Genomic DNA, 24,121 nt, shown 5'->3' on the forward strand with positions numbered 1-24,121 from the left:
GTGGCTAGTTTGTTCTGGGTGCTCATCCTCCTAGGACCACAACACCAGTAGACCAAGACATGAGTGGGAATTAATTCTTTATTAAGACCAATTTTGTCACAATTCTTCCAGTTTAACATCCAACAATTTCCCTGTTGAAGAAAACATTGGGTCATTTTCCTTCAAAAATACATTATTTGCAGCAAAACAAAACGACAGTAAATCTCTGATAAATACTTCTGTATATCACCCTCTTATTTCCGTGTTTCCCCATTAGCCCCGTATCAGACAAGGCAATAAGGCACTCCAGTGTATACATTAACGACTTGTGGCGTCCAGTAGCCCAGATCATAGACTGGTAAGGCACTCGCCCCACAGTGTCACCAGTTAATGTAAGATCTCTCCTAATCCCTGATGCTTTGTGTGAGCCGCGGTGAGTTCAGTTTACAGAAATCGTCTGCGCTTGTCAACAAAGTTCGACGCAAATTGTGGACAATAACATAGATTACAATCTGGAGCAATCCCATTTTTTTTACAATTTTGGCAACACTGTGCCTCATTTATGACTCACAAAACTGGCGAGGAGCCGCGCAAAATCCTCTTTGGTAAAGTCTTGCACCTCGATTCGCACAGATACCCCAATATTTACAAGAAGTGAATGGGTTTGCAGAACAAAATGGTGGAAGTTTGTATGGGCTGATGGGAAAAGTTGGGTGAAGCAAAGGAACTGTGTGATTAGTAGATGGGAAGGGCGCTGGGTGATTAGTAGATGGGAAGGCCGCTGGGTGATTAGATGGGAAGGGCGCTAGTTGATTAGTAGATGGGAAGGGCGCTGCGTGATTAGTAGATGGGAAGGGCGCTAGTTGATTAGTAGATGGGAAGGGCGCTGGGTGATTAGTAGATGGGAAGGGCGCTGGGTGATTAGATGGGAAGGGGGCGCTAGTTGATTAGTAGATGGGAAGGGCGCTGCGTGATTAGTAGATGGGAAGGGCGCTGGGTGATTAGTAGATGGGAAGGGCGCTGCGTGATTAGTAGATGGGAAGGGCGCTGCGTGATTAGTAGATGGGAAGGGCGCTGCATGATTAGTAGATGGGAAGGGCGCTGCATGATTAGATGGGAAGGGCGCTGGGTGATTAGTAGATGGGAAGGGCGCTGGGTGATTAGATGGGAAGGGCGCTGGGTGATTAGTAGATGGGAAGGGCGCTGGGTGATTAGATGGGAAGGGCGCTGTGTGTGGGTGACTATTAGATGGGAAGGGCGCTGTGTGATTAGTAGATGGGAAGGGCGCTGTGTGTGGGTGACTAGTAGATGGGAAGGGCGCTGCGTGATTAGTAGATGGGAAGGGCGCTGGGTGATTAGATGGGAAGGGCGCTAGGTGATTAGTAGATGGGGAGGGCGCTGGGTGATTAGATGGGAAGGGCGCTAGGTGATTAGATGGGAAGGGCGCTGTGTGTGGGTGACTAGTAGATGGGAAGGGCGCTGCGTGATTAGTAGATGGGAAGGGCGCTGGGTGATTAGATGGGAAGGGCGCTAGGTGATTAGTAGATGGGAAGGGCGCTGGGTGATTAGATGGGAAGGGCGCTAGGTGATTAGTAGATGGGGAGGGCGCTGGGTGATTAGATGGGAAGGGCGCTGGGTGATTAGATGGGAAGGGCGCTGGGTGATTAGATGGGAAGGGCGCTGGGTGATTAGTAGATGGGAAGGGCGCTGGGTGATTAGATGGGAAGGGCGCTAGGTGATTAGTAGATGGGTTTTGCTGAGCAGTGCAGTAGACGGTATTATTGAAACGAGAAAAGGTTTGGAGGAAACATTTTTATAGACGTTCGTAGCGGCACGAGGCCATTTCCAGTCTGCGACTATGTTTAATTTACACACGTGTAGAGCCCATCAGCTCTGTGATACACGTTTAATGGGATGTATTTTGTAACTTCTAAAGCTTTCTATGCCCATTTTGCCCAATGCAAGAAAAAGAAGTTTCAAACACACAAAAGTGCCACAAGTAATAAGAACGGCCTTCACACCCCCTCAATCTCAATTTAAGCCGAGCAGTATTTTAGAAGACAGACAGACAGAATGGTTTTATGTAATTAAAGGGGTGGTTTGTGGCGGCATTTCCTGAGCGAGGAGGCGTGCACGTTGAATTGCATTTTGCAGAGCACTTTATATAGTAACGTTCACCTCGGCCAATTGTTAAGATATTCTTTAAAAATACACATTCTTTTTAATAACCAATCCTGCAGTGATGCCGTACAGCAGACACCTGTGATTCGGTTCCTGTGATCACTGCTTATGTGACACAGAATTAGCGTCAGGGCACCTATTAGACTCATTCTTCAACTCCGGGAACACACAGACAAGCAGCAGATAAAGTGGGCGGGGTTAGAACAACCTGCAACCAATCAGAGCACCAGAATGTTAACACAGAATATATAAATCGCCGCCCCCTCTGACGTCTCCTTATTTATGCAATTTGAAGTGGGAGGAGCTAGGCCAGCATACAGCCAATGGGAGTATATGAATGTTTGCCCAGAAGAGCAATTTGAGGCTCTTGTCACACTGACGCAAGAAGGTCTTGGTGTGAAACGCACCTCTGTAGCCAGAGTAATTTATACCCACATAAAATAGGCTGTACGATGGCCATGACTTACTATACTAAATGTAATCTTTTATTTAAAGTGCAGCCATCGCCTGCACATCGTGGCCGTTTTCTGCACTCAATCAATATATTAGTATTCAGCCAATCAATTCACTAGGTACAAATGACATCACAGAGATGTGAAATTGTCGCAAGTAACAATATTCTTGTTGAAGAGAAATTTATTGTTTCATCTCTTCTTAGTTTTAAAAAAACTTCTGATAACTTAAAATATAATATTATAATCACCCCCACATTTTGTGTAAAGGTTTTACCTGTTATAATAAATTCATCTCTATCACTATATTACTTTTACTTTACATTAAAGTCTATTTTAGTTTTGCCCTTTATCTAAGGACCTGTGACCAATACATTGCAGACATTCTATCACGTTGGATACATTATATCTTGTAAACGTTATATATTGGTATCGACAACCATGAAAATACTCATATTTTAACCAGTGGGAAAGTCCAACAATATGCGATTAAAACAAATATAGTGTTTTACAAAGTCAGCATTAATTGGGATAGTACTGACTTTGTATGTTATACAGCTGGTACCAGCTATAAAGTGCTCAGGGGGTGTAAGAATAAGTTCGGGTGAGATGCACGTAGACTACCTTCACGTCAGTGTTCAATCGTCTCTCTATTATACAACCTGTGGCTCTCCAGCTCCTGTGGAACTACAAGTCCCAGCATATGCTCTCCACAACAGCCACAGCTACCCTACATCTACTCTACTGGAACAACGTCACATCCCGCCCAGGGCCAAGATCTAGGCCCCGAGAACGAGGCAACATTGATGCCCGACCCCAGCGACAGCTCATTGTGAACGAGAGGAGAACTGGAAGTGACCGATGCTAGACAGTCATTGGTGGATGGAAGGAATGTAAGAAAAACATTTTTCTCTAAAATAGTAGTAGGGACATTGAACAACCCACCAGCAGAGGTGGTAATAACAGAGTACAGTTGCTCAAATAAACAATACTCTTATGTGGAGCCTCCTCTCTACTCTTCGTGCAGCTGGTACAACGGATGGGGCCATTCCCTAAGCTCAGCCCTGATTGGTGCATCCAGGTAACGTTTCTGCTACAAGATAAACACAACCTAACTCTGACTCGTGTAAGAAAACCTTCTCGCTGCCCCTGATAAATGTCACCCACATGTACAGCGCTACGGAATGTGCTGGCGCAATCTAAATAAATGATGATGATGAATTAGGTCCTGCCGGGATATCTGCGTTTATCCTACGCATTACAAGCCGTGACGATCCACCTAACAGGACACTGCATACACCGCAAACAGTGAACGCCAAGACACATTTGGTTGGTTTATCGCGTTTACGGTTTGTTTTTTAGAGCAATGAAGAAATAGCACAGACTGCATTTCATGCGCCACCACTGTGATCATCTCTATCCACGCCTTCTACGTTACACTTACTGTGGATAGACAGCGCGGGAGCGTTGTGCAGGCGAATACGGGTCTAATGAGGACACTTCGGCCAAGCGCCAGTTAAAGTGCAGTTCTCCGTAGCGACTGTCCAAGTTCAATACAGCAAAGCACTTGTCTATGTCACAACTTACCAAGTGCTGGTTCAATCATTAAATATATATTTCATCTATACTCTTACTTTACATTGTGTTTAGGCTATAGATAGATCCAGACCATTGACTTCGAGGAGGACACTGCAAAGCGCATTCGCTAGACAGAATATCACCGCGAGACCGCAGAGCCCTTGGAAATTATGACAGGAATATCGTACAGTAATAATCGTCTCGTGACTGAATAAAACAATAAATCAGCTGGGTCCAAGTGGAACCTGGGTTTCAGATCAGTCCTTGTAACATGGTAACCTAAACATGTATACATGGGTGTGTGTGAACACACCAGCACATATACTGCATATATACATATATATATTGCATACAAACAATCCATATCCTCCGCCTATTGTATAACTGACGGCTCTGGGAACGTGACAGGTTATATCGCTGTCTGTGGCCGCGGCCTGGCTGTAGTCACTGTACACAGTGGTCTGTAGCCGACAGTAGACAGGGCTCTGTAGTCTCTGCATGGGGTAGGTCATGGTTAAGGTCTCTCCAGACAGCTCTATGAAGTTTTTCATTAGACAGTTCTGAGTGAGTAGAGACTCTCAGTTCCTCTTATTTGCCAGCTGTCGGTCTCTCTTCTTCTTTTCCATGAGCCTGATTTACAAGAGATTATAAATAGTCAGTGACCAGCTCTAGATAATCAGATACAAACTAAGCTTCTTCTCCTACAGAGGCGGACAGAGCGTGTGACAGCAAAACAGACTAACACGTATCATTCCGTATGACAGCAGGACAGACTAACACACGTGTCATTCGGTATAACAGCAGGACAGACTAACACACGTATCATTCCGTATAACAGCAGGACAGACTAACACACGTATCATTCTGTATAACAGCAGGACAGACTAATACACGTATCATTCGGTATAACAGCAGGACAGACTAACACACGTATTATTCCGTATAACAGCAGGACAGACTAATACACGTATCATTCTGTATAACAACAGGACAGACTAACACACGTATTATTCCGTATAACAGCAGGACAGACTAACACACGTATCATTCTGTATAACAGCAGGACAGACTAACACACGTATCATTCCGTATAACAGCAGGACAGACTAACATTCTGTATAACAACAGGAAAGACTAACACACGTATCAATTTGTATAACTGCAGGACAGACTAATACACGTATCATTCTGTATAACAACAGGACAGACTAACACACGTGTCATTCGGTATAACAACAGGACAGACTAACACACGTATCATTCCGTATAACAGCAGGACAGACTAACACACGTATCATTCCGTATAACAGCAGGAAAGACTAACACACATATCATTCCGTAAAACAGCAGGACAGACTAATACACGTATCATTCTGTATAACAACAGGACAGACTAACATTCTGTATAACAACAGGAAAGACTAACACACGTATCAATTTGTATAACTGCAGGACAGACTAACACACGTGTCATTCTGTATAACAACAGGACAGACTAACACACGTATCATTCAGTATAACAGCAGGACAGACTAATACACGTATCATTCTGTATAACAACAGGACAGACTAACATTCAGTATACCAACAGGACAGACTAACACACGTATCATTCGGTATAACAACAGGACAGACTAATACACGTATCATTCTGTATAACAGAAGGACAGACTAACACACGTGTCATTCTATATAACAGGAGGACAGACTAATACACGTATCATTCCGTGTGACAGCAGAACAGACTAACACACGTATCACTCGGTATAACAACAGGACAGACTAACACACGTATCATTCCGTATAACAGCAGGACAGACTAACACATGTATCATTCGGTATAACAGCAGGACTGACTAACTCACGTATCATTCTGTATAACAACAGGACAGACTAACACACGTATCATTCTGTATAACAACAGGACAGACTAACATTCTGTATAACAACAGGAAAGACTAACACACGTATCATTCTGTATAACAGCAGGACAGACTAACACACGTGTCATTCTATATAACAGGAGGACAGACTAACACACGTATCATTCTGTATAACAGCAGGACAGACTAACACACGTGTCATTCTATATAACAGGAGGACAGACTAACACACGTATCATTCTATATAACAGGAGGACAGACTAATACACGTATCATTCCGTGTGACAGCAGAACAGACTAACACACGTATCACTCGGTATAACAACAGGACAGACTAACACGTATCATTCTGTATAACAACAGGACAGACAAATACATGTATCATTCTGTATAATAGGAAGACAGACTAACACATGTATCATTCCGTATAACAGCAGGACAGACTAATACACGTATCATTCAGTATAACAGCAGGACAGACTAATACGTATCATTCCGTATAACAGCAGGACAGACTAACCCACATCTAGAAGTGAGAGTGACCAATCAGTGTGTGCTGCTGTCAGGCTGAGGATCTGATTGGCCAGCAGTGAGAGTGACCAATCAGTGTGTGCTGCTGTCAGGCTGACCATTGTATTGGTGAGGCGGTTACTATGACTCACTTCCTGTTTCGCACTTCGGTGAGCTCGAGCAGTCTTTCCTGTGCTGCCCGGAGCTCGTCGAGTCGCTGCTGGTATCTAGAGTCGCAGTTATTGGCTCGCTCATAGCTAGAAACCTGGCTGGACAGCTCGCTCGCTCTGTCCCGCAGTTGCTGGATGGATGTGTAAAGGTTTTCATCGTCTTCCTCCTGTATCCAACAGACACAAATGAAAAGTAGCCGTTACTTGCACCCTCTGGGGTGTTCCTGTCACGCCCTCAGGGCTGTCACCCTGGGGTGAGATTAATGAGCAGAAGCTTTACCTTAGCATTGACAATCTCTATATGTACCAGTAGGGCGGCGAGCTCCAGCTCCTCGCTATAACTGTTACTTAAGGGTACAGATCGGTAACCTGGGCACAAAACACAAAAGTCAAAGGAACCAAATCGGGAAATCTAAAATTTTCTAAAAATGGACATTACATTTATAATAATCTATGACCTCCCGTGAGGCCTTCATTAAGCACAATGGCAGCCCCCGTGCAATAATATTTTATACATTTCAAGCTTTTCTGTTGCCTCCAGGGGCTTATGAAATAACTCAGAACCAGCGACTGGGAGACTATGATATTGATAGGCTGCAAGATCATGAATACAATGGCTGCCTGCGCTGGGTGTAGGTGATGGCTGCACATCAGTAATAAATACCAGGATACTGTAAGCCTGTCCTGTCATTCTCAGGTAATAAAGTTATCCCTGTGCACCATTAATTCAGTCCCCCTGACACCGCCCGTCTCTCACCCGTCTTCAGAGCCTTCACCGGAAACGTAGCCTGCGCCAGGAAGTTGGGGTCGCTGAACATGTCCTCCTCGTACACCACGAATCTCAGGAACGCAAATTCTGGATTATTGATGTCAAACACAAACTCCTTCATTGTCCAGATGGGGTTCAATCCATTATCCGCTGTGTGGGAAGCAGATTAGAAACATTTCAACAACCTAAAATATACCTTCCCGTGTAGAAGTTCATACAGGATCCGGCAATGTGACATAAACCGGTTCCCCGATGTCTGACAGAATTATTCGCAAGTCGTTACTTGGTAAACGAAATTATGCATCTTACCAGCTAGGGGTGCTGTTCCACTGGAGTCTATCAGTGCGGTCATTTACATGGCCGAGATAGAATACGAAGGACGTTTCTTCCTGCCTTGTGGCGTCTTGGGTCTAGTTCTACGCGCCTCATTTTAATTGGAAGTAATTAGTGCAGCAAAACAGTAATAATTGCAAAAGTAACACCTTTTCCTTTCTCTGATTGGTGGAGTGATCTGCACATTTTATGGAGGACGCAGAATAGCCGCAGTAACGTTAGCGATTCTGCAGATGAATGCGGATGAGATGCTATATTCTCATGAGCTCCGGGGGCTGAGACGACGCTTATTTGGAGATGTTACTAACTGTCTGCAGTTTTATTTAGTTGTAAAACCCCTTGTGAGACCGCCAGACTTCCTCAGGAAAACCGGAGATTACATGCAAAACGCGCTAAAAAAATTGTTGTCTTTGTCCAGCTACAATTGTTTCTGACTTGGCGGTTTAAAGGACTTAAAGGAAATAATCCCTGGACATCCATTGGCGTCTTTATTCCAGGCAGCCGGAAGCCGGTATTTACTTTACAAGTGGTTAAAATCTCTGCCATTTGTGAGTGTATTCTGGATTGTATATTTCTGGTGTTTTAAAGACTCCGCACAATGATTATTTTATTGGATTCAGAATAAAGATGCTGCTAATGTAACTGCACTGACCTTGAATGACCTTTAATTCACATTATTTCCTAAAGTAAATACCTTACCCATGTAGAGCGTAAATAACTAGCACTAGTATAATACTACTTTGTATGCAGTGAATTCTATATATCATTATCCACTTGGGAGATGGTAAACTTTCTAATAGTTCTAATTCACCATCACTGTCCACTGACTGTCTCTCTAGAGGTGGATGATGTGATTTTCATCACTGAATATTTGCAGTATTTTTCTCAGTGGGAAATGCAGTAACCTGTAACTCCACTGGGGGTCGCTGGTGGACAGCCGTATCCGGCTGAACCTTTCTGAATGTTTTAGGACAGATTGACGCCTTTGTGACCTGAGCTCACTAATATCTGTCCTCTGTCTCCACTCACCGACGACGTCGCTCTTGTTCTTGCAGTTGTCAAACTCTGACCCGCAGACTTCTACTTCCACAAAAGGACACACGATACTCCGGCCGTTTTTAGGGAGATGTCTGGCGCCCAGAATCTGCAAGTCCAGAGAAACACAGAGTTTGATGTATAAGAAACCGCACTGCTGACAATTAGTCTGGCGATAAGGAACGAGTCAACACCATCACCCCTCTCTTCTCCAGGGAACCCAATTTATCAATGACCATGTACCCTTCTGGTCTGTCAATGGCTACGGCCCATTACCGGGCAGTGGGCACCTGTCTATTAGAGAGGTCGCTGGCTGTGACCCCTCTGTACTGCAAGTGGAAGGGGGGAAATAAAATACAGATATTAAAAGGATGATGGTTCCCTTTTGTCATATAAACCCCAGAATTATTCCAGCTTCAGCCTTTTCAGAACACACATTTAGCTGTAAAATATGATTAATAGAAAAGAAACAGATTTATAATAGACAACAGACGTGATAATGCTCTGACACAATGGGTCGGATACTCTTCAGCTACCTCCAGGAGTCTACATGTGTCAGTAAACAGACCGTTGTATTACAGAGATAGCTGTGAGCGGAGGGGAGGTCTAGTTAATCATCTCCTCGTCCTACGAAGGTCTCGTACACAACACATATTCTGCAGATCACCGGGCACCTCTCACCCTCTTTGTATTATTACTATCAGCAAATATTTTAGCACTGGACAGTTGCCAGTAAAACGCATGAAATGAAAGAAAAGAAACGCAGGAGACGGAGCGTCAGCAGTTGGACGACGTACCTGGACCTGGACTGTGATTGGCTCTACGATCTTCAGGCTACTTTTATCAAACGGGTCAAAGAGTTCGTCCCTCATGATGTCCGGCTGTAGGACGTAGCCGCTCCGACCCCCCAGCGTGAAGAGTGACTGGTTCAGCTGCATGGGCTTGTCTGTGAGCAGAGTGAGGGGGCACAGAGTATAACGCATGCTGGGACTTGTAGTACTACAGGAGCCGGAAACACATAGGTGGCCATGTCTAACACCCCCTGCATGCTGGGACTTGTAGTACTACATGGAGTGAAAACACAGAGGGGCACCACTAACACACCATGTCTGCTGGGACTTGTAGTACTACAGCAGCCTGAAACACACAGGTGGTCACTTCTGAGCTATTCCACAATAACAGGTCACTTTCATCAAGAAATAACTTAATTTATATGCTCTTAAAAGCAGAGAAAACATATATGTTGATTATTAACACTCAGTGACAGGCGATCCTGGGACGTCTTAGGAGAGTAACTCCCACCAGATGGGGCATTAATAAGCGCAGTGACGGTAACTGTGTCCGTACCTGGGGTCTGGAAATTGAGCGCTGCCAGTTGGCTGCCACAGATCCACATGGACAGCGGGTCGTAGTTGGAGGAGTCCAGACGCTGCCCCTTGGGGTAGACGCGGCTCAGCTGGCGCCGGTTATATTGCAGGAACTTCTTCCCTTTGCTGCGGTTGGCGTATTTCTCTGCCTTGGTCTCGGGGAAGGACGACATGTCTCTGTAACACGCCTTCTCCGTGCCGATCTCTGCAGTAATACACAGAGATTACACTGTGTCCTGGTATGGAAGGGTTAATGCCGAAACGCTGAACGTTTTACCCTCAAGACATACATGATGCACACAGGAATTATATACACACTACATACATGATACAGGAAATATATACACACTACATACATAATGCACACAGGAATTATATATACACTACATACATGACGCACACAGGAATTATATACACACTACATACATGATACAGGAAATATATACACACTACATACATAATGCACACAGGAATTATATATACACTACATACATGATGCACACAGGAATTATATATACACTACATACATGACGCACACAGGAATTATATACACACTACATACATGATACAGGAAATATATACACACTACATACATGATGCACACAGGAATTATATATACACTACATACATGATGCACACAGGAATTATATACACACTACATACATGATGCACACAGGAATTATATACACACTACATACATGATGCACACAGGAATTATATACACACTACATACATGATGCACACAGGAATTATATACACACTACATACATAACGCACACAGGAATTATATACACACTACATACATAAAGCACACAGGAAATATATATACACTACATACATAAAGCACACAGGAAATATATATACACTACATACATGACGCACACAGGAAATATATACACACTACATACATGATGCACACAGGAAATATATACACACTACATACATGATGCACACAGGAAATATATACACACTACATACATGACGCACACAGGAATTATATACACACTACATACATAACGCACACAGGAATTATATACACACTACATACATAAAGCACACAGGAAATATATATACACTACATACATGATGCACACAGGAAATATATACACACTACATACATGATGCACACAGGAAATATATACACACTACATACATGACGCACACAGGAAATATATACACACTACATACATGACGCACACAGGAAATATATACACACTACATACATGATGCACACAGGAAATATATACACACTACATACATGATGCACACAGGAAATATATACACACTACATACATGATGCACACAGGAATTATATACACACTACATACATGATGCACACAGGAAATATATACACACTACATACATGACGCACACAGGAAATATATACACACTACATACATGATGCACACAGGAAATATATACACACTACATACATGATGCACACAGGAATTATATACACACTACATACATGATGCACACAGGAAATATATACACACTACATACATGACGCACACAGGAAATATATACACACTACATACATGATGCACACAGGAAATATATACACACTACATACATGACGCACACAGGAATTATATACACACTACATACATAAAGCACACAGGAATTATATATACACTACATACATGACGCACACAGGAAATATATACACACTACATACATGACGCACACAGGAAATATATACACACTACATACATGATGCACACAGGAAATATATACACACTACATACATAACGCACACAGGAATTATATACACACTACATACATGATGCACACAGGAATTATATACACACTACATACATGATGCACACAGGAAATATATACACACTACATACATGATGCACACAGCAATTATATACATACTACATACATGACGCACACAGGAATTATATACACACTACATACATGATACATATAGAAAATATATACACAATACATACATGATGCACACAGGAATTATATACACACTACATACATGATGCACACAGGAATTATATACACACTACATACATGATGCACACAGGAATTATATACACACTACATACATGATGCACACAGGAATTATATACACACACTACATACATGATACATACAGGAATTATATACACACTACTTACATGATGCACATAGGAATTATATACACACTACATACATAATACATACAGGAGATACACACATACATACATGAAATGCATGCTACATACATGATGCACATAGGAACTATATACATACAACATATGTGATACATACAAGAAATAATGCACACATACATAATACATACAGGAAATACAAACTACATACATGATACACACAGGAAATACATACATACTTATTAGATACAGGAAACAAATAGAGGAAATCTCAGTAATGGCAGATGCTCTGTACTTAAGAGCTTACAATTAGTTAGGATGACATTCCAGACAGATATGGAACTAACCATAAACATCAGTAATCTGTACAACAAATATAATGAAGCAATAATCAGCATAATGTTGTTATTTTGTGGTATAATTGTCTTTGGGAAGCTCTTTAGTATAAGTGTAATAAGCAGTGTTTGGACAGATGTGTAATGTTTTATTGTAGTAACACTGATCATATGAAGCCTGTGGACAAGGCCTTTGTCATATCAAAAAGAGGGAGTCAGCAGGTAGTGACGTGGTACAAGGCCCCCCCCCCAGGGGTACAAGGGCCCCCCAGGGGTACAAGGCTCCTCCACCAGTGGTACAAGGGCCCCCCCACCAGGGGTACAAGGGCCCCCCAGGGGTACAAGGCTCCTCCACCAGGGGTGGGAGGCTCCACCCAGCAGGAGGCCCAATGACCCAGCTCAAGGTAGCCCACCATGGGACCTGCCTGGGGGACGATGCCCCCACCCCCCCATCCAAAAATGCCCCATATGATGTGATGAGCTGGACAAAGCTGCCATCATGCTGGTAGTCGGGGCAGTTACTCTGTACAGTGACATGAATGCTCTGTGTCATCTATACCTACAATGAGTAATATATCACAGTGCCTGTTGTATTCATTCCACACACGGATGAGCAGGACATGCATAATATTAACAGCAGCACAGAGTATTTTAACTTTTACCAACAAATGGTGAAACGACCACTGGAGCGCCCACCCATCTGGTCAGAGGTCCCCTATTCTGTGCATGTGCGGAGCCTCGTGTGAGAGGCGTCCGGAGTCGATGGACTTCCGACCCCCCTTCAATTTATTCTCTATGAACATTAATCATCAGCTATAAGTGTTATAATCTATTTCTTGTATATGTTTGTAAGATTCAGTCTGCAGGAATGCTGCTTTCTGTACAAGATACCTAGCACAGCCGGATTATTACAGTACAGAAACACATACGCGGTTCTGTGACATCACTCATATTATTTTGTGCAAATGTCCAGATATAAACCGGTAAGTGCATGAATTTAGCCGCCAAGATGGAGGTGTCAAGGGGTGTAAAATATAGATAGGGATCTGCGGGATTAGATTATTTATGGTAATAAAGGATAAAGAGTTGTTATGTGGGGTCCTTATTACTCCGAGCAGTATATTATTGTCTGTGTATCAGATGAACCTTCTCGGTATTACACTGTAACTGATTAATAACAGACGCACAGCGCAGAGGAATGAATCATGTCAGACAACACGGGACGTTCTGCAGCAGGATGTGAAATTTCCCTGTATAACCTCAGGGGGATTTACTAAACCCTGTGTCAGGATAACTCTGTGGCTCTATAGGATGTATGTATACAACACGGGTGACATCCGAGAGGCCCAACCAACACCCGCAGGTCACACACCTGGTGCTGGGAGACTCTACCTGAGACAGGTTACTGATTTATTACAGAAAACAAGACGACTGATGAGAGAATGAGGCTTCAGGACAGACAGACAATATCTACAGGAGAATCCGCATTCTGCATCATCCAGACACCGGATCGTTCCTGACCTCCAGAGATGAGAGTGACTGTGGCCTTTGTAGGATTTGTCCATGTTGGAGGCCTTGAAACAATTATTTATGTAACATAAGACAGGACGTTTCCTTATAAATTATAAACCGATGAGTAGGATCGTTAAGAATTGTCTTCCAATAACATACTCAACAAAACCGATACAAAATTGCCCTTTAAATGTCTATAGTCGTCAACAACACCATCATCTCCTCTGTCACCCAACTCCGCTGCCTGGGTGTCACCCTCGACTCCTCTCTCTCTTTTGCCCCCCACATTCATGCTCTTGCCCAAGCCTGTCGCTTCCAACTACGCAATATTGCTCGCATCCATCCCTTTCTCTCTCAGGATGCCACCAAAACTATCATCCACGCTCTCATCATCTCCCGCCTGGATTACTGCAACCTCCTCCTCACCGGTCTCCCCCACTCCCATCTCTCCCCCCTCCGCTCTATACTCAATGCGGCCACGAGACTCATCTTTCTCTCACGCCGCTCCTCCTCTGCCTCCCCTCTCTGCCTCGCCTTACACTGGCTCCCATTCCCCTACAGAATCCTTTTCAAACTCCTCACCACCACTTACAAGGCTCTCTCCCACTCTACTTCCCCTTATATCTCTAACCTCCTCTCCATTCACACTCCTGCCCGCTCCCTGCGCTCGGCCAATGACCGCCGCCTCTCCTCCACCCTTACCACCTCTTCCCACTCCAGAGTCCAAAACTTTTCCCGTGCAGCCCCCCTTCACTGGAATGACCTCCCTCGTTCCATCCGTCTCTCTCCTACTCTGTGCTCCTTCAAACGTGCACTCAAAACTCACCTCTTCCTCAAAGCCTACCAACCCTCTACTTAACCACCTCACCTCCTCCACTCGCTCTCCCTTCTCTCTTCTGGCTCCCCCTGTGCCTGTTCTGTCTACCCTCCCTTAGGATGTAAGCTCACATGAGCAGGGCCCTCTTCCCTCCTGTCTCCTCACCTGTTCTTCTGCTCCGTGCTTATTGCATCAGCCTGCCTGGAGTTTCTGAAGTATTGGTATTTTTGTTTATTGTTTTGTACTGTTTCACCCTGTATAGTCTACTATGTGTACTGTGTACGGAGCTGCGGATACCTTGTGGCGCCTAACAAATAAAGGATAATAATAATAATAATAATAATAATAATATTAAATAACGTTTTCTGTTTTGTACTAGAAATAGTAAATTAGAAAATCATTTAGATAAAAATATTAACTGATACTGTACATAGTCATGTAAACATCGCTATTGATGTGATAATTATGTGATTTTATCCCATTATTTACCCCCTAGTACTAGGAGCATTCAGTAATTGTTCCTGATAAAAGCATTTCCCAATCTGCTGATTGGCAGCCAGCAACAGCGCACCTAGAGGCCGTCACTGGTACTGCAGCTCACAGTAATGATGTCACGATGATAATGGGAGTTACTACGTTGTACTCAGCCAGGAGGGGCCTGGAAATGTATTTAGATACAATATTTCTGAATATCAGCCAGAGATGGAAGAAATGACAGAATTAACGTTAAATGACAGAATTTCATCGCTTACTTTCTTCATCGAAGGGCACCGGCCGGCAGTAAACGACCAGCTCAGATAGTTCCAGCGCGATCTTCTTCCTCCGCTCCATTATCTTCCCCTCCTGCATCTACAGACACAGAACGTCACACAGCGTCACACACCGGCGCTCAAGGCGGGGTCTCTCTAGAGCAGGGGCTGCTGGGAGATCTTCTGCTTCCCTCAGTAAGATAACTTAGCAGCCCCTCTTACCACTTTGTCTGCCTCCTACTACTCAGTCTTGTTTCAGCACTGTGTTTGTCCCCATTTGTACAGCGCTGCAGAGTATTACGGAGCTATATACATAAATGTTAATATATAAACGAACAATCGCAAATTGACATCTCCTATTTAGCCGTGGGCTCACCCGGGCATCTGCGTTCTGCGTGGCCTCCCTGATCTTTGCAATCCAATCATTAAGCTCCTCCTGCGAGTCAGCCGCCACGTCCAAAGCCTGAGACGGGTGGGACATCTGCTGGGAGTGGATAGTGAACATGAAAGGCCGGGAGCTGCGTCCTTCCTTCGATAAGACTGCGGTGAGGGAGGAGATGACAGGTTAGACAGTGCTTGGACTCAGGACACACACATATATATATATATATAGGGTGATATAAGGTGCAAAGACATTAGGAATCTTCATGATGAAGCTCACTGTCAAGGAATACGCTTAATCTTCAATATCGGAAGACACATCTACCTTGGACCCCTTTAGAACTGCCCCTTTCATTAAAGTGTAACATTCAATCGGGGAGAATGAGTCCCATTATGATTATAGGAGGAGCAGCTCTAAGATGGTGCAAAATTCCTTTAGAAAGTGGAAATGGTCACGTGCCCCCCACACAGCAAGGGACACCCCTAATAATGCACCTCAGTTATCTCACTTCAATAATCGTACTGCAGACAAGGAAATATCAAGTTTGCAACGCTGCGCGACACATAGCACATTGGCGCCAACTCCGCACTTTTTACAAAATTCCTCCCCTCTGCTCTTCTGCAGCTGGCGCTATCTTGCTACATAACCCCAGGAGCCTTGGAGCACATCTAATAACTGTCGCTGTGCGTGGCTCTGCGCGGCCGCCTAGGGTGTCCTGGACAGGAAGTCCGAGGTCCAGAGAATTTATTGCTCCCCATGAATCTCAGGCTCTATGGGAAGATTTTTTCCCCGCTCACTTTCCCTCGTGAGCTCGGAGTTTCTGTACCGTATCGGCCGGCAATGAGCGCGGCTCGTCACCGCACCTTGCGGAAGCGTGAAGCACTCACCGATGTGACAGGATGGGACGTCTATGAACCCTTCCAGGAAGTTGCCCAGGGGGCTGTTTTCTGCAGACTGACCAAAAAACAGCAACTGGAGAGGAAGGAGGAAGACGTTAGTAAGATGGGAGTACGGGGGTACACAGTGATGGGGAACGCTGGACACAGTCAGACATCATTCCAGTGACAGGACCAGAAGGCTGTTTATCCTATCAGTGTGTAGTTTTATATTTTACAGTCTATGACGCTGATGCTATCGCTATCTATGCAGCTCTGACGGTAAACTGTTATTACATAAGAATAAGCCCCCAGGCAGCCTCTGCTATACCCATCACTGGGGTCTAGGATGCAGCTGTGTCCAGAGCTGTGTCAGTAAATTTTCTTGTAGTCAGTAAAAATGAAGTTTTTTTACCCATCAAGAAGAAAACATTTTATATCCTACTGACACTTGTATCTAGAAAACTCTGTAGCCTTATAAACCCTGGTTCACCTTCTCTGATGTGCTTTCACCTCTAGATACTGTCACTACACAATGTGTCAGTAAAAATGCTGCCCGTCAGTCATTTTTTTTATATATAAAGCTGTTTGGCAGCCTTGGCCACTTGCCGTGTCATCCTGGTCTGTGGCCAACGTGCTGCTCATCTCTTCCACGTAATTTGCTGGGAACCACAGTTGCTTCTTCCCACCGTAGTCACCTCGCCACCTACAGGACATTGGCGGTAACAACAGGCCGGAGATTAGTGTCACAATATTGTACTAAGCACAAACATCTATTACCTCCTACTACACACAGGACTTGAGTGACCCCCTATAATTATAGTCGGTGTGACAGACAAGGCATATAATTACCAGGGTGTTAGTCTCTCCCTGTGTGACCTATAGCTGCCAAAACAGCCATTAAAAACCCCATGTGTCCACCTTATATAGAAATAACTCTCTATATAACAGCTGATGATAACGTTCACAAATATATAGGTAAACGTTCTGAGAGATTATAGGCCTGAGTCATTAAGGAGAGCAAAGCATAACAAAGGAGTAACTTTGCACCTGGGCAAAACCATGTTGCATTGGAGGGGGAGGTAAATTTAAAATGTGGGGACAGATTTATATTTGGCATAGGGCATGTCCTAGATCAATTTTAAATTTCAGTGTAAAAATAAAGCTATCAAGTATTTGTGCACTACATGAAAAAATAGGCAGTATTTATCTTATGTGCAAAATAATAAACTAATTTGCACCCCGTGTATTGTAACATCCAGGTGACCCGACGGGCATTTACCAGGTTACTCCATGGTCAGCCAGTCACTACAGACCCCTCAGAGGATGCGGACAAGAGTCCCGGACTACAAGGTGTCTAATATTAGATTGAAATAATCTATATAGGGGTGAGATAGTGGAGATGTCAATTTAAGGTGAATTACCCCTGTAACCCTTTCATGACAAGAGGGGTTTGCACACTCGGGTCCTTCCTAACCAGGGGCGGGCTGGGCAGGGGGCATTTGCCCCCCAGGCCGGTCCCATAATGGGCTAACTTGGGCACTGGACCACCTGCATTTTTTCCCATTAAAATAGGCTGCTGAGACGAGTCTCGACCCCCGGGCTGAAATTTGCCAGCCCTCCCCTGTTCCTAACCACCTCGGTATTTAATATTTTGCAATGGTTCAGTCCAGGTGGTAATAACACAAGTGAGCAGACCGAAGGATCATGTGTATCCCTCACACGGATACCCCCAGGATACCCCCAGGTTATCATGGATCTATGGTGTCAGCAGCAGGTGGTACTGATAAAGATCTATGTTATGTGGAGCTATGTCAGGGTGCCAGAGTCACACAGTGTTGGCGCTGCCATTAGGGGCGACGAATCGTCAGGGAATACAATGTCACACATTCAATATCATTAATTCCCCTGCAAGGAGGGGGCAGTTCTGGGGGAGGGGTACTGCTGAGGACACCCACAGAACTTGCGCTGACCCTGGAAACAAGTCTCCTCCGCGTCAACCTCCATAAGTGAAATCCTTGATGATGTCACAAGATGACATCACAAGACGTCCTCCTCATGATTCTGCGTTAGCTGTACACACTGTTTACCGTCAGTAATGTGATTGACCATTATAGCTGTACCACAGGGGGGGGGGTTATTGAACCAATAATCCTGTCCAAATTGTTATCTGACAGAACAGATAATACCTATGACTCCAAATAGCTGTGTTAGACACACACAATTCTGTTTAAGGAAAACAGACGTCAGGATGTGAAGATCAGGACGACAACGTGAACTCACCAGCCGCCATCTTGTTTGTCAACGTTGTGGATGATGGCCTGTTTGCAGAACGACAGCTCGTCCTCTCGCTGGGCCTTGTAGTCATACAGAGCCTTCACCATGCACTGGGAGAGACACAGACGTTATATTACAGTGTAACTGTCCTCTGGATGCAGCAGAGGCAGCCATGTTGTTGGAGACTCCATGTACATGTATAATGTAGTCGTGGAAGGAACGGTGAGCCCGTGGAAGGTGATTAGTGAGAGGGCAATGTTTATTTTCCCAGAATTCAAACTATTAATGGACCAGAAATAACTGGAAAAGTGGCAATAGGTTCATAACTGTTTTACCTTATTTGGGACCTAGATGGAAGGGTGGGGTGTATTTGTAGTCAGATGGGCTTCCTGGATATTACTGTACAGATGGGTGCCCGGAGATAGGGCAGATTTTAGCTGTAGAACGTGGGAGAGATCAGGGCAGGAGATGTACCTGGTTATATCATAATGCTGACTAGTAAACACTGTACGTGGTCAGACTATGCTGGCATCCAGTCTTACCCTGGAGGTGGGCATCTTATTGGCTTCCACATAAAGGTGGGGGGTCCGAACCTCGTAGAGAGCCCCGTAGTCCAGGTCCTGAAAGGGAGTAGAAGATTATCTGACACTTGAACATAAATCTGATATTTTATTATATATAACAATCCCACCGCTGACACCACTGACTGATATCAATACCAATTTATCTCGAATAAGGTTTAAATAACAAAACTGAAGAGTGTTTTTTTAATCTGTAGCAATTTATGCAACTGCTATTTCTTTTTAAAAATCAATATATATATTTTACATATTAATACAGTTCTTTGTCTGCAGGTAGAAAGTCATGTAAATCACACCTGGGACAGATATATCTCACCATGCCAGCACCTGCATGAGCAGACAGGGGGCACCATACTCACCGCAGTGCCCATCTTCTCCAGCGCCTCCTCATTGATGGAGTAACGGAGTTTCATCTTGCGGTACAGGGGGTGCTTCTCGTAGTAACTGACGAGGTCCACAAGGCTCTCGAACTCTGCCGAGCTGCCCAACATGAAGAGTCGTCCTTCCTGCTGTATCCGGCAGTGTTTGATCTTCCCCTCCGCTCTGATGGAGAATGAGCGGGATTAGTGACACTGATGTGATATCTAGGTGTCTGTGCGCAGAGAGAGGCATATTACGTTACTTCCCTAATAATGTATCCTCCGTGACATGCCGTGAAGTCGGCTTTAGTGATAATCCATAGACCATGAGCAACTCTTTTTTAGGGGGAGATTTACTAAGGGGCGGTTTGTATGCCCAACATCACATGCCGTTTCCAGAGTCAAACCGCCGGATTTACTGAGTAGCATTGGGCACCTCCTGGTACCCCTGGACGCTGGATACCAGATCACTACAATGCAAGCACTTGTGGCACTACAAGTGTCATCATGCACTGATGGCCCATGTGTGCTGTTGGACGCTTAAGCTTGTAGAACTACAAATGCCAGCATGGAGATTGACGCCAGAGTACTTACTGTACCCACCCCCGTACTAAATGAAATAAATATTAGTGCCCCCTGGGAAAAGTCATAAATTAATATTGTCACCTTAAGAATGTAATGAATCACCAACATAATTTATAATCCAATGTTGTGTCCTTAATAAATTCTTTTACCTAATTTCTTCTTCCTTTCTTGGTCTGATATAATATAATAGGAAGAAGATAATCCTTGTGGGAAATTACAAATAAACCAATATGTACCAAATAGACCGATCCCTGGGAGCAACCAACGCAAAGTGAATTAAGCTCCGGGGATCCAGGCTACTTAACAGCCAGGCAGCCAATCAGGAGCGGTCACTTATTTGTGATTGGCTGAGCAGCTTTATACATCCTGCTCTCTTAACACACTGGCCAATCAGTGCACTCGATCAGATTTGACCAATCAGACCTCTGGGCATGTTACCAGCCACAATGTGTGATGATGGGAGACTCAGCTGTTAGACTGAGGAGGTGAGAATCTTCGGGGACAGTACCCCTGACCTTCTGACACCTGGGGCAGGGGAGCTGCCTAGTACAATACCCCTATGAAGGGTTTCCAGATATTTCATGGGTAGTTATTACAATATTGAATTAGTTCATTATGTCTCTGACCAGATTCTCCTGTATATAACTTACATTCTATTCACAGGTGATTTTCCGATGGATAGAGAGTAGTTACTTTTCTGGATGTGAACCTAAGTTTCACCGGCCCTCAATAGCCAGATGTGTATATTTATTCCAGCACCTCCGCTTACGTACAGGAGATATTCTACAAGAGCGGAGGTGTCTGTAGAGTTTCCTACAACGTCTTTAGAAAATTTATATTTAGGATGTAAAATTTCCTTTTTGTAACTTTTTATTTTGCTTCCTTGAGAAAATAGTTTTTCATAGTTGTTCTATGTTCTCCTAAAACAGAATTATTTCTTATTTTTATAATGCTGAGAACTGAGAAAGTGGCCTCTTACTGGGGCGATAACTAAACCACAGGGCGCACACTATTATACAGAGGGATCACACTGAGACGCTGTCCTTCATAGTACATAGCGTGAGGTGTCAGGGACCGCCCCCTGCGTCTGACCCCCGCTGAAATAAATGGAGATATAACATTAGAGAGGATGGAGCGGAAACACGGACGACCCTAAGGATAGGTTAATGCACAATTCCCATTAAGTAGTTATACAAACAATTCTGTTTCTACTCTGCAGAAAATGATCTTATTGGGTAATTATTTTGCCGAACAACTTATGAACTTTATGTGACAAAAGGACGCTTAAGATCAATTTCTTCATTGACTATAACAGAATTGTTTGTATAACTACTTGTGACACAGGGTAAATGTTTTGAGATTGTTTGACTATATGATCACTTATAAGGTCTGCACCTGAGATACACTTATAGGGCCTAAGGAGCGCTAACAAGAGGTTATTTAAACATTTATTTCAATTTATATCGGTTTAATGTTAGTTCCAACAGAATTTGGGATAGCCCTAATGGAGCAGTATAAGTGTAAGGAGCCCCCCTCACTTGGGCTCCTCTGTTACGTCTCCGCGTTGTGTATCACGCTAAGCGCGCAGTCTCACCTGAAGGAAATGGCGTAGGAGTTTAGCTCGTTCCGCTTACGCACCAGAAACGCTCCGTCTCGAGGCACTCTCATTAACATGTGCTCGGCCTGCAGACGGGTGAGGCTGGCATGGTACCATCTGAAACAAACACACTGTTTTTATCTATATAAACTTATAGAATACAGATCTATTTTATGTGTTGGCAAATAATTGTAATGACAATTAAATCTTAGGGGCCTGTAACCGAAACGCTGCACTATTCTTAGAAGCCAGATCTTCTCCTGAATGGCATTTTCCTTTAGGTTATACCCAGCTGAGACTAAGTAACACAGTAATTGCGGCGGCTCATTAAGGTTTATGCGCCAGTCTCAGCCGCAGGATCCTGGTGTCCCCATGTTAAGTGCTGGTAGAAGATAAACGCCGGGTTCTGTGGATCTTGTAAGCTGGCACAGAAAGTGGCATTGTGCCACCACTGTAAACTGTGCGTGAATGTTACTGAACAATTGAAAGTAAACAATTTTTACTCATAACATTTGATTTTCTACAATAATGTCAGTGATGTTCGCCTGACTGGATAAAGTAGTTATGTCTCCGGAGCCCCCTGAATATTGCCTCCCCAGGCTTCTGCCTTTCTTGCCCTCTATGTAGGACAGCTCAGCGGCTGCTGCGTACTCTTTACTCTCATGCGCGTTGGGCTGTGGCACCGGGTCCGTAAGCCGCATCTCGAACTCGTTGCAGCGCAGCGGCACCTCCCGGTAGTGGCAGATGAGGCCGTACAGGCTGTCAAACACCAGGTTGTCCGTCAGGTAGAATTTGGTGGTGCCGGCTTCTTGCCTGGAGTGAATGCGGCAGTGTTGTACGCGGTTGGAGCGCCTGCGGGAACAGAGAGGAGAAGGGATCCCGCTAGGAATTTATTCATCATCATCATCATCATTTATTTATATAGCGCCAACATATTCCGTAGCGCTTTACAATTGGGGACAAACACAGTAAACTAATAAATAAACAGACAAAGAGGTGAGAAGGCCCTGCTTGCAAGCTTACAATCTATGGGACAATGGGAGTTTGATACATGAGGCTAAGTCTACATTTTGAATTTCGGCCCAGCCAGACTGCTAAGGTAAAAGTGTCTCATAAACTAAATGATCCTGTCACACAACAATGTTGGTCAGGGGTGGGTTTTCAGAGAACGCTTGAAAGTTTGTAGACCAGAGGAAAGTCTTATTGTGAGAGGGAGGGAATTCCATAGAGTGGGTGCAGCCTTAAAAAAGTCCTGTAACTGGGAATGGGAGGATGTAATGAGTGTGGATGAGAGACGCAGATCTTGTGCAGAACGGAGTTGCCGAGTTGGGAGATATTTTGAGACAAGAGAGGAGATTATTGGGGTGATTCAATTAGCCGAGAGATTTCATAGTAGCTCGTTATGTTTCTGCGCAGATTACTGTAATGATAAAATCATTGACTTTTGCTCACAAGTCACAGCGAAGATCATGACCTACACACCACGCGGAAGGATAACCTATCAGTCTACTACGGAAACTCACGAGTAATTGAATCTTATATGGCCAAAGCTACACAAAGCCAGTGATGTGGTTAAATCAGAGATCACACGAACCTATGTTACCGTATCGTGACCATTCTCAGACAACTGTGATTTACTTTCCTCTCGCATCCTGGTCTTAGTGTATTAGAAAAACAATTCTATAAA

General features: G+C 44.1%; 1 protein-coding gene across 1 annotated transcript in view; it reads right to left on the reverse strand.

Moving 5' to 3' along the window:
* Positions 1 to 1,297: 1,297 nt before the first annotated feature.
* Positions 1,298 to 24,121, reverse strand: part of LOC142158033 (1-phosphatidylinositol 4,5-bisphosphate phosphodiesterase gamma-1-like) — an 82,785-nt gene continuing 59,961 nt past the window's right edge. Inside the window, exons 18-33 of the mRNA XM_075211611.1 lie at positions 23,086 to 23,286; positions 22,432 to 22,551; positions 20,253 to 20,436; positions 19,855 to 19,932; positions 19,319 to 19,422; positions 17,645 to 17,741; positions 17,048 to 17,132; positions 16,155 to 16,318; positions 15,782 to 15,878; positions 10,238 to 10,462; positions 9,688 to 9,836; positions 8,885 to 8,999; positions 7,511 to 7,672; positions 7,034 to 7,122; positions 6,736 to 6,920; positions 1,298 to 4,820 (exon numbers count right to left, since the gene is read on the reverse strand). Of these exons, the coding sequence (XP_075067712.1) occupies positions 4,769 to 4,820; positions 6,736 to 6,920; positions 7,034 to 7,122; positions 7,511 to 7,672; positions 8,885 to 8,999; positions 9,688 to 9,836; positions 10,238 to 10,462; positions 15,782 to 15,878; positions 16,155 to 16,318; positions 17,048 to 17,132; positions 17,645 to 17,741; positions 19,319 to 19,422; positions 19,855 to 19,932; positions 20,253 to 20,436; positions 22,432 to 22,551; positions 23,086 to 23,286 (2,107 nt within the window). The 3' untranslated portion in view covers positions 1,298 to 4,768. The remainder of the gene's footprint in view (positions 4,821 to 6,735; positions 6,921 to 7,033; positions 7,123 to 7,510; positions 7,673 to 8,884; positions 9,000 to 9,687; positions 9,837 to 10,237; positions 10,463 to 15,781; positions 15,879 to 16,154; positions 16,319 to 17,047; positions 17,133 to 17,644; positions 17,742 to 19,318; positions 19,423 to 19,854; positions 19,933 to 20,252; positions 20,437 to 22,431; positions 22,552 to 23,085; positions 23,287 to 24,121) is intronic.

This window comes from Mixophyes fleayi, chromosome 5 (assembly GCF_038048845.1).
Source record: "Mixophyes fleayi isolate aMixFle1 chromosome 5, aMixFle1.hap1, whole genome shotgun sequence".
Lineage (NCBI taxonomy): Eukaryota > Metazoa > Chordata > Amphibia > Anura > Limnodynastidae > Mixophyes > Mixophyes fleayi.